The following is a 15,417-nucleotide window of genomic DNA, read 5'->3' as shown; positions in this document are numbered from 1 at the left end:
TAAAACCATTTTTAACCCACTCTGTACTATATTTTGTCAAATGTATTTACATCAAATACACTACCATTCAAAAGTTTGGGGTCAGTAAGATATAGATATTTAAAAAAAAGTCTCTTATGCTCACCAAGGCTGCTTTTATTTTATTTAAAATACAGAAAAAATTAATATATTTTAAAATGTTATTTATGCCTGTGCCATCATTACTCCAGTCTTCAATGTCATGATACTTAAGAAATAAAAAAATAAATAAAAAAATAAACAAATTAATAATCCTTTAATTTGTTGAAATATTAAGTTATTTTAGGACAGAACAAGGCACCAAGAAATACAGTAGTATTTTTACTGGACAAATCACACATTTAAAATGTGTACAGGACGCAGAGACTTATTGGCGTTGTTCTCTTTGGTTATACCACAACTGGTTATACCGTAACTCTTGTATGCAATTACCCAGCTTGTGAGATATGCTGCGTGCAGTACCTGAGTGTGAGGATGTTTTGGGGATGAAAGCATTCTTGTGTGTTGGGTGAGAGGTGGAGTGCGGGTTGGTGTGTGGGAATGTGCGTCTCTGGAGGCCCGGCCGTGCTCCCTCTCAGCAGGGAAGGGCCACGGCTCGCCGGGAGAGAAAACAACACAGAGCCGTCTGCGGGACAGAGATCTCCTCCCTGACTCTGCTGAGGTGGGAACGGTTTCAATTATCCCCGGCCGTACCTCGGCCGATGCATACCTGAGGCCAACCCGGTGACATTGCAAACGGGACGGGTTTAGCACCTCCGGGATGGAGGGGCTTCGCTTATCAGTTTACAGCTGGAATCAAGTAGAGGTGTTTTTATTTTATTTTTACAAATGCATTATTGTGACTTTTTATTTTATTTTATTTTATTTAACAGCCCAGCGCTTTAACATCTTTCCAGTGCAATTCAACTATCTTAGTTTCCAGTTGTCCTCTCGGTTATTTAGGTAGATAGCTTTGTTATTTAATATACTGTATTTCTGGCCAATACCACAAGCAAATGTTCCATCACAATTCCTCGAGCTCTTTGGAGCAAACCAAAATAGAGGAGTGACTCTTTTGAAAGTGAAATAAGTCATTATCATAACTTTCCCTGCACGTGTTGTGTGTTCGGGAACACGATTGACTCGGTGGATTTAATGTGTTTTTATGTCTAGACGCAGGTAGTGTCTTTTGGCTGTCAGAGCTCCAGAGGTCCCCAGGCAGGAGCCCTGATGTGTTTTGGAATGACTAAAGAGAGAAAGGAGAGCTTTTAAAGTCGGCCTGTCTATCTTCTCTCAGCATCGGCCCCTCTCTTACCCAGGAGCCCACAGTAATGGGGCCTAAAAGCAATAAAGGTTATGCGTCTGTGGAAAATGTAGTGTTACAAACAATGTGGTGACAAAAGATGGTTTAGAAGCTGATTGCTCACCCTTATGTATAAATAGAGATTTTTTGGATTAAAGCAAGGTTTTGTTTTAAATTAAGTCCCTCAATTAAGACAAAATGTGAAAATAATTTATCATTTGATATAATCCTCAAAACGTTAGGGTATTAAAAAGAGTAGGTTTTGCTTGTGTTTTTACTTGCGTCACATCTATAAGGTAGAAATGCAGTGGAAAATTTGGTGTTGATGTACCAGACCATGTTTGACCACATTCAAACCATATTTTCCATTATCTTCTCTCCATCATACTTACTTTACTCAAGTTTACTTTACTACACACAAAACACACTTAAGAATGAAATTCTTCTTAACTGCTCATTTTTTTTAAGACTGTTAGTATCTCTTTTTTCTCTTAAGATTGTTCTAAAGACACAACTTGAGAAGAATTTGAATTGCTGAAAAGAATTCTTAAAAGTCATCGTAAAATAACAGAGCGCAAATTAATTCAACATCTCTGCTCAATCTTGTGACATACTCTTTAAAAGATTTAAAATACATGGCACCCTAACTTAACCTAACCTAACCCTAAAAAGTGGGATTCTGAGTGCTAAACTCCCATTAAACCTCACAAACCAAAAATAGTGTGCATGCTTTTTATGATTATTACGGTAATCTACAGGAAGCATAAAAAGACTTCCTTTGGTGTGTTGTCTTCGGCAAGAACTGCCATACAATCAAATAATACCAAAGCCTCTCATTTTCTTCTTAAGAAAAAAATAAGATGTTTTTTTTTTTTGGAGAACTTTAATAATTGTACTTAGGAATGTTTTTATGAACTTCTCAGAATTAATCTTCTTAAGAAGATTTTCATCAATCTGGCCCCTTCTCTTTTCTATCTTCATATGTGAGAGCGCGAAAAGCCTTGGTTTTAGGAAAGTCGCGCTTCCAGAGAGCTTTGTTTTACTCGGCTGTTTGAATTCCATGACTGTTCAAGCACAAACTGTGGATTGGAATGAAGTGGGTCTGAAGAACTCTCTTTGTTCTCCATATCCTGTGTCCGACCCACAGGTAAGCTGCACCCTCCCTCTTTCCCCTTTACCTCTCTCACCCTTTGCGTGGGCCAACTGTGGTGGGAAAGTGAAGGGGAGGGGGGGGGGGGCAAACACTGGGGTCGTGAACCCCCCTCACAGACGGGGGATGACAGACCCTGCCAATGGAGAGGCAGCATTGAGAACCTGCGAACCATGGATTGGGCTTTTTCACATGGACTTAGCTTGTAGGCTTGGAGGAATGTTGTGATGATGGCTGTAATCACTCACACTGTGCCTTTGTTACCTGGGCCACTCACCTGTGTGGGGAGCTGGTTCCTTCTCCAGAATGAGATTCAGCAAAGTTTAGGGTCTGGCCCAAAGGCACGGCCAGGGATGAAAGCCTGAGCTGAGAGAGAGAAAGAGAGAGAGAGAAAAAAAGAGAAACGGAGGTAGCCAGGGAGAGTAATGCAATACGGATGTTTCCAGCTCGGGACGAGAGAGAAAGTGAGGTTTGTAGTTTTAAATAATCATTTTCTTTTTTGACATTCTGCAGCATTTGCTTCTGTGCAGTCGGCAGCAAAGCCCTTCCTCTGGCCAACAGGAAGAATCAGCCAGTCCAGCCTGATTGCTTAATGACAGATGCCAGCCGAACAAAGGAGGCTCTGATAGTTCGCATAAATGAAAAGGTTTTTCTAGGCCTGGATAGTCAGAGGAGGAACTGAAAAGAAAATGAGAGCGAGTGAATGGAAATAGAGAAGAGCTGATTTCAAGGTGTTTATTTTGTAGTTTGTTAGGCTTCTCTTGCAGTTTCCCACAGTTTTTCCCACACATTTACACATTTGTTTCGTCTACCAGGGCCTTCATATAGTGTAACGAATGAGAAGAGATCAAAAAATTGATGAATTAAACAGAGACAAAGTGTTTGTGTTAGACGTAATTATGTATGGATTGCAGAGGAGGATCTTTACACAGCCTACTGTAGGAACATCTGGTGTTAGTTAGAAGTGATTTTAGGTTTGTAAGAACCACTTCTTGGTGAACAAGGAGATCCACAATGAAGAAAAGACAGACCTATTTACACTGGATCACACTCAACTTTCATTGCCATCTAAAGGGGTCAACATGACACAATTTATTTCTTATATATTCATTCAAAATGCATAAAAAAATTAATTTGCATTTTTAATTGCTTGTTTAGGGTTTTTTTATTATTATATTTTTTAGGTATAATGTCAAAAATTAATAAATGTCCTTATATTTCAATGCAGAAAAATCATTAAAGGAATGAGATTGTTGCATAATCTTTTATTATTATTTCAATTGCTTCACTGCTTGTTGTTTGAAATTATTTTTTATTATTATTATTTAATTTCATTTTAGCTATAAAACTAAATTTAAATATGTACAGTTTATGTATATTTATCACTTTTTACTTAATGGATACACCACATTACATTTTCAGTTCATTAAATGTAAACCGTCCTTGAAAATGGTATAAAAGTTCAAAAGCATGCAACCAACATGAATAGAAAAAGTGTGTTTTAAAGTACATGCTATCATGAACTCTCTTATAAATCATTGACCCCATTATCTCAATTGAATTCCTACCACCAGCTCAATTGTGCTAAACTTCAAGCAATATTTACAGTATCTCTTCCTTTCAACATAACACATTTTTGAAGATACCTTCAGACAGCCACCCTTGAAGATCAACCACATGCTGTATTTAACCACTTAAAGCTGGCCCATCCTCGGTCATTAGGCTTAACGGTGTTTACGAGCGCTTAAGAAGCTGCCCTAATGAGTCTCATGAGTTACTGTAAGACATTAGGACCGGGCGGCTCCATTAGGGTCCGGGTGCAGCTACCAGAGTGGCAGTCAAGTGGTTTATGTGGGCTCCAGCTGTGTGCAGTAATTGCTAGAGGTTGTGCATTCTTTCTCTGCCCTCACTTTCATCCCGGAGGTCTGGAAGCCCACAACAAGACTGTTAATTGTGTGTCGTAATAACCAGAGAATTAAAAGGCAATGTAAACATGCGGTGATTCCGTCAAAGGGAGATGGTAACGTGTCAAGAGACCTAGACAGCTGCGCACAATTGAACAAGGGCAAAACTACTGGAATGTGTTTTTATGGTTTGGATGTTTTAATCAACCTTGGTTAGAAATATTTCAAATACTCCATGTTTTATTTATCTGAAATGGCGCATTTGTCATCGTAACAGTTAATACTCAGGATTAAACGTTGTGGCGGCGGCCCCAGCTTTCTGTAATGATTTTGGCCTGTCTAAAGGTCCTCTTTGAAAAACAAATTGGTACTTCAGAAGTATTACAGATCCACTGCTGACTATCTAGAAACAGATTACACAAATAGCTGGAGGTGTTCCTGAGCCGTGGCTGCAATTGGCAGTCCATCTTTTGGCCCCGCAACACTCTGAGTTCTCCATGTGAGGTCACCCCGACTCCCCCCTCACAAACCCTCCCGCCTCCTGCCCCCTCCCCCTTATCTGAGCCTGTGGAGCCCTGGAGAGGAGGAGCAGGGCACCAGGTCAAAGTCTTTTCCTCTTTGGATCTCGAGGCTTGCTGGGAGAGGCTTGGCGAGAGAATGGCTGCATTAGAGCAGGGGTTGGGGGTCAAGATTTTAATTCTGTTAAAGAACAGCTGGTTTGAGTTTCTCTTCACGTCGCTCTCCCCTCCCTCTCCCCACAAATCCAGAGAGATGAAAAATTTGTTCAGAGGGGAACCAGTAAAATAAAAAAGGTTTACGGTCTAAAGCGCTTACCCCTACCCTGCTGTAGCATTAGACAGGAATGCAATAACGTCAGCATTTGGCCAGGTTCAGATTGAGTTAAAACAAGGAAGTCCTTTTTGTATTTTTGTGTCTTAGCAGCCAGTTGAAACTTAATTAAAAGGCTTAATGTTCTGGAAAGGAAATTCTAAGGAATGGCTAAAAGGAAATACCCTCTTCTAAAATTCTACTACCAAGTAAATTGTTAGATTAAACTTGAAATTTGAATGGTGGTCAGCTAATTTATATATGTATGTATTTATTAATTTAAATGTATTAATTTATTTTTATTTTATAAAATTTTTTGCATATGATTTTTGGAACGCCCAAGCCACCAACTCTGTCTTTCCATGTGATTTTTGTTTGATTTGAATGCTCAGGTCCTGCTCACTAATATCTAGGGCTCTTGCAAGGGGAGGTGGGAGAGGACGACTATAAATGGAAAACTAATAACAGATTTTCAGTCTGCTTTCTCCAAAAAGCTGGCCTCAGGCTGTGTTGGTGTGTGGCTCAGCAGCAATCAGAGGTCATAATTTCATTGGCGGTTAGCATCAGGTTCAATTTTTCTAGTACGTTACATTTACCAGAAAGTCTGGTTTGTGTTACTGTGTACACTGGCTGAATCAGCTTTGAGCTGTAGAATCATTCAGCCTCTCCAAGAAGTGGAGACCCTGAAGGGGGCACAGACGCACTCATTATCCCACAGCTATCTCTTTGTTCAGGCACCAGTCTCTGGACTAGCAGACCTAACACAGAGAGGCCACCTCTACCTTCCCGGAGTCTACCGATCCCGTCCCAATTGACTTTCCGTACCAGCAGATGTGCATATCAAGAGATCCCCCTAGTGGTAGTGGCCAAATGGGTTGGATCCCTGGTCCCCTGATGGTGGTGTTTATTTTTATTAAGATTTAGCAGGTGGGGGGTTAGGGGCTGGAAGTGGTTGAGGGTTGATTTGAGCTTTTAGGAGAGAGCTTTCAATTGGGAATTCAACAGTTGTTGACATTATTCACTTCATGGATTCAAGCTGCCAAATCGAACCCAATTTTGCACATGAAAACAATTAATCAAATTGGTATATTTTAATTCCAGTCGGCTCACCATCCTTTGTTTTGCTTGTGTCTAGGAGTGCGATCAAGTCCATATCGACGATGTGTCGTCGGACGACAACGGGCAGGATCTAAGGTAGAGTTGGCATCATACTAGCCATTTCACAGTTCACTCTGGCTGAAGTCGAGCTCAAAAGCCCTCTCTCTTTCTCTCTTCTCCGTTCAGTACATATAATTTTAGCACAGACGGATTCCACGCTGCTGCCACTAGTGCCAACCTGTGCCTGGCCACCGGCGTACGAGGAGGTGTGGACTGGATGAGAAAGCTTGCCTTCCGCTACAGACGAGTAAAAGAAATTTACACCACCTATAAAAATAACGTCGGAGGTAATCCCCCAATAAACTGCTTTTCTAAAATTGCTGGGGAAGAGGGGTGGTGCGTCAACAAAAGCACTCATAAGTTTCTCAAATAATCCCTTATGCAGAAACCACTTGGTCTGGGTAAATTTCTAAATTTCTCAAAGTATTCGCAGGATGCTCCAACTCAAACAATGTTTCTGTTCATTTCAGGTCTGCTTGGCCCGGCCAAAAGGGAAGCCTGGTTGCAATTGCGAGCAGAAATTGAAGCCCTGACTGACTCCTGGTTAACACTGGCACTGAAAGCACTAACATTAATCCACTCAAGGTAGGCCTTAGCACGAGCGAATTATATAGAGCCCATCACTGATACACATAAATCAGGGAGAGGCATGAATAACGGTGCTCTTTATACCCCAATACCTCAAAGAACACTTATTCTCTGTATTATTTTGAAAAAAAGATATAATTTTAGGGCACCGAGTATTTGCAACAATTAAAGGTCCATTTATCACGGGGTGTTTTAGATGACAAATGGCGTGCCTGTTAGACTTGTCCTCCCCTGTGTGCTTTAACTTGACATAATTTGCCTTTCAATTACAGATCAAACTGTGTGAACATCTTAGTGACCACAACACAGCTCATACCTGCCCTCGCCAAGGTCCTTCTGTACGGACTGGGAGTAGTATTTCCAATTGAAAACATTTATAGCGCCACGAAAATAGGTAAGTGTGAGCTCAGTATTAACTACCTGTGTGTGAATGGATTCTATTGGAGTGTGGCCGTAATTACTATGATATTATGTGTAAACAGCGCAAGACACATGGCGTGTGATTGGGTTAGGCTGCAGAAGTGGCAGACACAAGAGAGGGTTGATGTTCAGGAAGAGGTCTAATCAGGCTGGGATTATTTTCTTGGAGCTCAGCCTGAACTGGGCCTCTCCTTTTCAGGTCCACATATGAAACCACTTCGGCAAATTTATGTCATTCCACTTTGACATTTTTTTTTCTTCTTTTCAGCCTCTGCACTTTTTCGAATGCAAAATAAACACCAACCTTTACTTTCGTACTTTCAATTGCGCAAAGCCCTTGCACCTCCCTCGCTGCGGCATTTGCATGTGAGGTTGATTTGGCTTGTTTTAGCCATTTGTCCCACGTCCTGGGAGGAATAATGCTTTTCAGACTACTTTTATTTTAGCATCGATCTTATCGTATCTCCAACCCAAGGCAAAGTGTTTACACTGCGTAATTTTGTGTAACTTATTGCGTATTTAAAGAGCCCCTCACCGGGGCTTGGTCTTGGATGTGGCTTCCTTGCTTTCCGGAGCAAACTTAACCTGTTTCTCCTCTCCCCAGGAAAAGAGAGCTGCTTCGAGAGAGTAATCCAGAGGTTCGGGAGGAAAGTTGTTTATGTGGTGGTGGGGGACGGTGTGGAGGAGGAGCAAGGGTCGAAAAAGGTACGAAGACACCCAGAACTCTACACCACTTTTCCTTCAAACCTTCAATCCATTCTCTGAAAAACGTCATTGGACCAGCGAGAGAATAAATCTCACATTGTAATCAGCTCAATTCTTTTGACAGCTCAAATGTAAAGGGAGGCAAGATGACATAATTACACGTCCCTGCATGTGACTGTGCCGTTTCACCATTTGTAATGCTAGACAAGTCCTCTCAGGCATGTTAGAGAGCCCGTTTCATAAATATAACATGCATTTGAGAGGCTTAAATCATTGTTAGATAAGTTGAGGATATTCAGAAGAACATTAAGAACCGTCAGAGGGGCAGCCAAACACCTTAGTGTTGTTTTCCACGACTCGTGTTCTTCGAACCAGAAGATTTATGTTACCTGCTGCCTGTGTATTCAGAACCTCTGCCAAGTTTTCATGTAAATCCAGAGCTATAAACCACAAAACCTGAAATTATTCATCATGTAATTATCAAAGCAGATTGTTGTTCAGACAGGTTGCAAACAGATGAATGAGTGTTGATGTGATTCTTTATTATATTGTGCCAAGTGATTAGTTCCATGTTGTCAATTAATCATAGAAGGAATGTGAACGTAGGAAGTCAACACCAAGTTTAAGTTTTACATGTCAGTCCCCATTTCCTCTGAAACAAAGTGTTTAGATGTTACACCGGGGATTTTAATAAGTCCTTGGCACTTAAGAAGCCTGCAGTTTTGTCAGATACAACACTGGTGTCAAGGGTGACATTGTATGAAACCACCAAAGCAAAGACAAACCTTTGTATACTTTGGTTTTTTTCCATCGTATCCCAGAAACAATTCCCCTCTAGTTAATAACCGACCAAGGCAAAGGGAGATACCATCTCTGGCTTTTAAAGTTAAAAGCAAAGACAATTTACAAAACAAAAGAAAAGAGTCTTTTAAGGGTCAGTGCAAGCTTCTCTAAGCGGAACATATGCCTGAGAGAGGCTATACCTTTGATAAGACTCAGTAATGGTTTGTGTGTGGACGTCTCTGAGCTGACAAGCTTCTTTCATTCTGGCAGAATCATATTTCCCTGTGGCCTCTCCCAGGAACAATGCCTCATTTGCAGCGTTGTGTCCGGATAAGTTTGTGCAGAGGTGCTGTATACATAGTGCATTTAATAGTTTTCATTTCCCACCTGGAGATTCCTTTTCCTGAGGAGTATTATGGGGTTTATGGGGATTGTATATTTTTAAATATTTCATATTTTTGAAGTCATTTTGTATTACATTTTTTTTTTAAATGTATAAAAAATATTCTTTAAAATAAAAAAATGTATTATATTTTTTTTATCTAAATTGTTCACTGCCCATTAATATTTAAACATTTAGCTGCCAAATCATCGTGCAGAAACATGCACGAAAAAAAACAACAACATTAAACTAGTTTCTTAAAATATCAGATCATTTAATCTTTTTATGACAAGGCAAAATTAGCTCAGGTTGTAAAATGTCATGTGGTGCAACTCCTCAAAATTGTTATGATATTTATGAATTAATAATTTGTGATATTTGTGCATATATATGAAAAAAATGAAAGATTTTTTTTTTGTATTTTTCACTTGATGGTTACACCACTTTCTTTTACATTAAATTAAAAGGTCTACATGTTTTTTGTAAAACCCTATGAAACCAACATGCATACAAAAACTGCATTACTAAGAACTTTGCATGTTTTATAATATATTTTGTTTTATTTTCTTATATGTCATTAAGCTAACTGTCAAAATGTGATCTTTTTATTATTACTAGCCTATTATTTAAAGTGATATTTACTGAGTGACCTCAATGGTATGGTGCCGCTTCAGTGGTTGCAGTTTGCAAGTCCTTCCTCTTCTCAAGTCTCGTGATGTTACGGGCCATCAAGGCTGTTCATTCGGCACTCGTGAGCGTGATTGTTTTTCTAAGTGAAGTGTTCATTGCAGGTTTTGTGTTTCTTTATTTTCTCTTTCACTCTCAAACACTCTTGCTCTCTGTGTCTTTTCCAGCACAACATGCCTTTCTGGAGGATCTCTAGCCACTCTGACCTCATGGCCCTTCACCACGCTCTGGACCTGGAGTACTTGTAGCACTGTGACGGCTCTGTCCCAGGGCGTGCGAGGGCCCTGAAGACCCAAACCCAGCACCGTCAGCCTGCTTCGTCGCCCGAGCGTCTGCGTTCCAACAGCACCAGACCAAAAACAAAATCGTTCACACACACAACGTAGAGAGAGCGACACTCTCAGCGTGTTGACACATGGCCGCAATTCGTCTTAACCCTAAACCTTTTTCGAAGTGGAGGAGAGTGAATTTATGGCGCTGCAGCTGCTGGCCCTGGTTACTGTGAATTGGCTTTTTTTTTCCAAAGCCATCAAAATGTTTTACAGCCCTGTCTACGCGGGGGACTCGGCAAGGGTTCACACCTGTGACAAAAACTGAGCTACCGATGCCTTTGGAACTCAGCAGGACTCCGATCCCACTGCGACTTGGTGTAATGTTTTGTCTCTACGTCTCCGTCTTTCTCAATCGATGGTACAAAGACAGTCGGGCACGGCCCCTTGGTTTTTCTCGTTTCTCCAGCCCCGTCGCCCTGGATGTCCTGCTCTTCTTATTTATAATCTTCAAGAGACTTTGTGGAGCGGCACCGGCCCCAAAACAGGCGCTTTGTTTAAGAGACTTGTGCCTTTTTGTGTTACAAAGTACTTTGATTCCACTACACCAAGAAGTTTATGGAAGAAAAAAAAAGGATTTTCTAAGTAATTTAAGGAAAAAAATTTAACAAAACACTATTTACATTGCAGAGACAATCGTGTACAGACATTTTTTTGTGTGTAAATTTGTAATCACTGGACTATTCTTTCCTATATTGATTAAGGTACATGCTGTGGAAAGCGCTTCATGGAAGTTCGTAAAGGCGTTGCCCGCAGTAGCTCGTGCAAAGCCTGAAAGTGTTGACGTGTTCGAGGTTTAATTCAATAAATAAATGTAGATAAGGATTTTTTTTATTTTTTTTTTTTTTTTTTGTGATAATTGTTTTGTCATGACCAAAAGCATGGATGTCAAGTGTCAATAATTTCGTATTTTTCTTCAGTGATGTTTCGTTTCCTCCTTTGTACGCTTCTGGTGGTGAGAACTTGTAGAGACTTTCTCCACAATGAAATGTGACTCTTTCTGTCAGAATTTCATACCGGATAGAGTGAATTAAGTCCCAACGGTAGCTCAAACTCCCAAGGAAGAACATAAACAGCATAATAAGAATAATAATCTTCTGAATGTCAAGCTTCAAACTGAGTGTAAATGTCTGTATCTCCCAGTACTATCTCCTGCCCGAGCTGGACATTGAACCGGGCATTTAAGCTTAAATAGGTTTTATTATCTTTTGTACTGGCGCTAAAGCAGAAAGTCTTGTACAGCAAGTGTAATTTTTGTATGAAGTAGTCTTTTTATTTTGATTGAGTCCACTGTAGTTGGATTTTCATGATGCATATTGGTAGTTCTAAGGTAACTGTGGACTGGAAACTCTAGCTCTTAGACTTTAAGAAAGAAAGCCACTACTCACTCACACCTACACACACACACACTCACAATGGAGTTTAGAACATACATGTGCTATCGACTGTGAATTTCCCCAGCTAACTCGATCTGTTTCTAATTTTCCCTCCCGGCACATGATGATGTTCGACTCCTGCAGGTGAGGTCGTCTTCTCTGGCCTAGTTTTTCTCACCACATTTACAATTTCACCCCTCTTATTGCGTCGCCCGCCACCCCCCCCTTACTGGGGAATCACATTTTGCTGCTAGATCATGGTAACAGTAGATGTTTTCTAGATTTAACACAGCATTTTTTTTTTTTTAAATAAATGATGCAATCATAATGCAAACTGGAAATAATTTACGATATGTGGGCCTCATTGTGAAACACAGTTTGTTGTGTCTACAAAAAAAGATGTGTACAGATGTTTTTGACATTTATTATTTGATTGTGTTTAAATTAATAAAAACTGATTTGTGAACTGTTACACACATTTCCCCTTTTTGCGAGTGATTGAAATGGTGGCTTTGCAATATTCTGCCATGGGGTTTGTATTTATTGACTGTTTGGTCGTACGATCAAATGCCTCCAAATTAAGTGTTTTGGAATGGCGGTCTTCTGAACATATGAGCAACTGATGCGTGTCCAGAGATCATTATATTAACATTTTACATATACATATACACACACACACACACAGAAGGATAATGTTATAAAAGTCTTTTTTTTTTTTTTTTATTGGGATTGGGAATGTAATATTTGTGTGGCCTCTTTTGTCATTTGGTGGTCTGCAATTCAGCATTTCCCCCAGCAACAGATTCTCAGACAACACGTCATGTATGGCACTTTTGCTTAAAACATCATAACTGATGTAATGTCATATAAAGCTCTCCGTTCCTCTCATCTCTGTGCAAAGCAACTGTTAGAACAATATGTGGGATTTCAAAGTACATTTAAAGTCAATATGTTCAGTTCATTTTAGAGACTCGCTTCCAGTCTTTGGGCCCTATCATACACCCGGTGCAATGCAGCGCCAGGCGTGACGCAAGTGTTTTTTGCTAGTTTCAGCCTGACGCAGTTATCATTTTGACGTCCTGAGTCACATTGTTTAATGCATTTGTGCACCCATGGGCGTGCTGTTATGAAAACGAGGTGTATTCAGGCGCATTGCAACTGAAATAGACTTTGCCATTGACCAACTGAAACCTGGTCTAAAGTCAATGGCGCAGTATTTTTTTATTTATTTTTTTATTTAAAGAGCGCGTTAGATGAACCTATAGGCGGGTCCACAACATGCGTACACATCCCGTAGATGGTCTGCATGCGCTTTTTAACCTCGTGCACGAACAGATCCGTTTCCTCGCTGGAGAAGCGTTCAGTTTTTCCGCTTGCAAATTCCGCCATGTAAATAGCGAATCCGCCATGACGCGAGCGCAACTGGCTTTTAAAGGACATGGGAGATGAGACTCTGATTGGTTTACTGCACGTTACGCCCAAAACACACCCATTACTCATTAAGAGAATAGGGACAACACTTTTAGACCATGCGCCGGGTGCGCCCACCATTTTTCCCGTCGTTAAACTAGCAAAAGTGGATTCGGACACGCCCTAAGTGCACTTGCGCCGTGAGCTTTAGACCATGTGTTTAGATCGTTAAAATAGGGCCCAATATGATGCAAAAACAATGTTAGATGTCTAAATTGATCACACATTGACAGAAAATTATCTTTTCTTTGGGTATGAATACTGTCTGATCATATTCTTTATAAAGAGACAGATAGAAGCTTTGATTTTCTGTTTTAGCTGTATTTCTGGATTCAGATGAGGGGAATACGCTATAATCGTGCTACATAGGCACCAGCGATTTGTCAGTCGGGCGGTTTGTGTTATTCTTGGGGATAGTTGAAGGTGAAACCCTCACCTAATTGTGATTTCTCTTTGCAGAACAGCCAAATGCTTCCAATAACAGCTCCTCTCCACAAATGTTTCCCTGTGTTTTTCTAAAAAAAAAATCACAGCTCGGCCACTTGCAGTTGGGAGTGGAGTTGGTTTATATAACGCATGAAAAATATTTATGAGGCTGATTTTATGAGGTGGCCAAAATGAAGATGTAACGAGAGACTGGCAGAGGAATAGAGGCGTTCCTGCAAGTGCTCAGAAGAATCAAGCATTCATGGAATCTTATTTTACAAATATTGAAGTCAATTATGTTTTCAGATGGCATCTAAGCAATATGCCAGGGGATTTAAAGGCTGCCAGGAAGAGCTGATAGGGCTGTTATCCTTGGAATGCAAAAAAAAAAAAAAAAAAAAAGAAGAAAAAGAAGTAGATGCCAGATTTCTGTCTGAGGCTCATTTACCACATTGGGACAGAATGGGTTTTGTTCACTTTTGATATACAATGGATCCAAAAGTCTGAGACCACATTGGAAAAACTGGGATTTATATATATATATATATATATATATATATATATATATATATATATATATATATATATATATATATATTATCTATCTATCTATCTATCTATCTATCTATCTATCTATCTATCTATCTATCTATCTATCTATCTAGATAGATAGATAGATAGATAGATAGATAGATAGATAGATAGATAGATAGATAGATAGATAGATAGATAGATAGATATCATCTAATTATCTATCATCTCAATCTAACTTTATCCATGCAGCGTCATATTTTTGTTGCGAGTTATTCTCACAGATTATTCGAACATGCTATGTGTTTCAGACACCTCTAAAATAAATAGAATTTGAAAAAATGATATGCATAGGAAAAAGAAAACCACTTTACACTCTTATGTGAGTAATTTCTTGACAAACAGCACCAGAGTGATTTACTGCCTGAGCCCAGACACCGATTTCATGCAGATTCACACAGAAAGAGCCACTCCTGGAGCATCGTAAGTGAACTAATATTATATTACATACATATCAAACATTAAAAACTCGTTCCACATGAGTTACTTTACAACCAGAGGGTCTATTAAAAGGCCCTTGTTCCCCACAGATGCGGTAGCTAATGTGTTTCAAGCTGAGGGAGTTCACTCCATCTTTACACTGCAGACAAGAGAGAGAGAGGCTCTAATAAAGCACTTGAAATTCACATTCCTCCAACAGTAACATTATGAAACTACATAAGTCAGTGGTGCCTGTTATTTTACTGCCATCGTCTTTAATTATGATGTTTGTCTTTGGGAGAAGAAAAACATATTTGAAGTTATTGTTGCCTCTTTTCATGGTGTGTTTTGGACAGGCCGATTTACTGCTCAGAGTAAAGACTTACTTCAGTTCTCCCGGGGAGCGACTGACCTGCCATTACAGCTGTGGGCCTTGCCATACTGGGCTGTGGTTGGTTGGTTGGTTTTTGGATTTGTATATATGATTTAAAGGTGCACTAAATACATTTTACAGGTTCTGATTCAAGTTCAAAAGCTTGATTAAAGTAAGCATGAAACAAAAGTTGCAATAGACCTTATTCACAGCAGCGCCATCTTTGATTTTTAACAGGCTGTGAGGGATAGACTTCAGTGGGTTGAACTGTTATTTAATTTTTTTTGGATTGCTCTGCTGACGAAACACTGAAAAAATATCTTTCAGATCATTTTTTTCAGAGTACACTGAAAAAAACAATAAGTAAAATTCACATATTGAATTAAGTAAACTCTACTTGACTAAGTTAAAGGCCCCCTGAAATCAAAATGTAAGTTTTGTAGCTTTTAGTATGAATATGTTAGCCTTAAGGTTATAAATAAGCTGGTGTGTTCCAAAACAATGACAAAATTCACATTTAGGAGATA

At 39.7% G+C, this 15,417-nt stretch overlaps 1 protein-coding gene across 10 annotated transcripts in view; it reads left to right on the top strand.

Moving 5' to 3' along the window:
- Positions 1-12,082, top strand: part of eya1 (EYA transcriptional coactivator and phosphatase 1) — a 120,410-nt gene extending 108,328 nt beyond the window's left edge. For all 10 annotated transcript variants that reach the window (XM_079863668.1, XM_079863666.1, XM_079863670.1 and 7 more), the window contains 6 exons: positions 6,318-6,376; positions 6,467-6,627; positions 6,811-6,925; positions 7,201-7,322; positions 7,953-8,053; positions 10,073-12,082. In XM_079863668.1, coding sequence (XP_079719794.1) covers positions 6,318-6,376; positions 6,467-6,627; positions 6,811-6,925; positions 7,201-7,322; positions 7,953-8,053; positions 10,073-10,153 — 639 coding nt within the window. In that variant the 3' untranslated portion in view covers positions 10,154-12,082. The remainder of the gene's footprint in view (positions 1-6,317; positions 6,377-6,466; positions 6,628-6,810; positions 6,926-7,200; positions 7,323-7,952; positions 8,054-10,072) is intronic.
- Positions 12,083-15,417: the final 3,335 nt, after the last annotated feature.

This window comes from Squalius cephalus (genome assembly GCF_949319135.1).
Source record: "Squalius cephalus genome assembly, chromosome: 25".
NCBI lineage: Eukaryota > Metazoa > Chordata > Actinopteri > Cypriniformes > Leuciscidae > Squalius > Squalius cephalus.
This window is presented reverse-complemented; position numbering and strand designations above follow the sequence as displayed.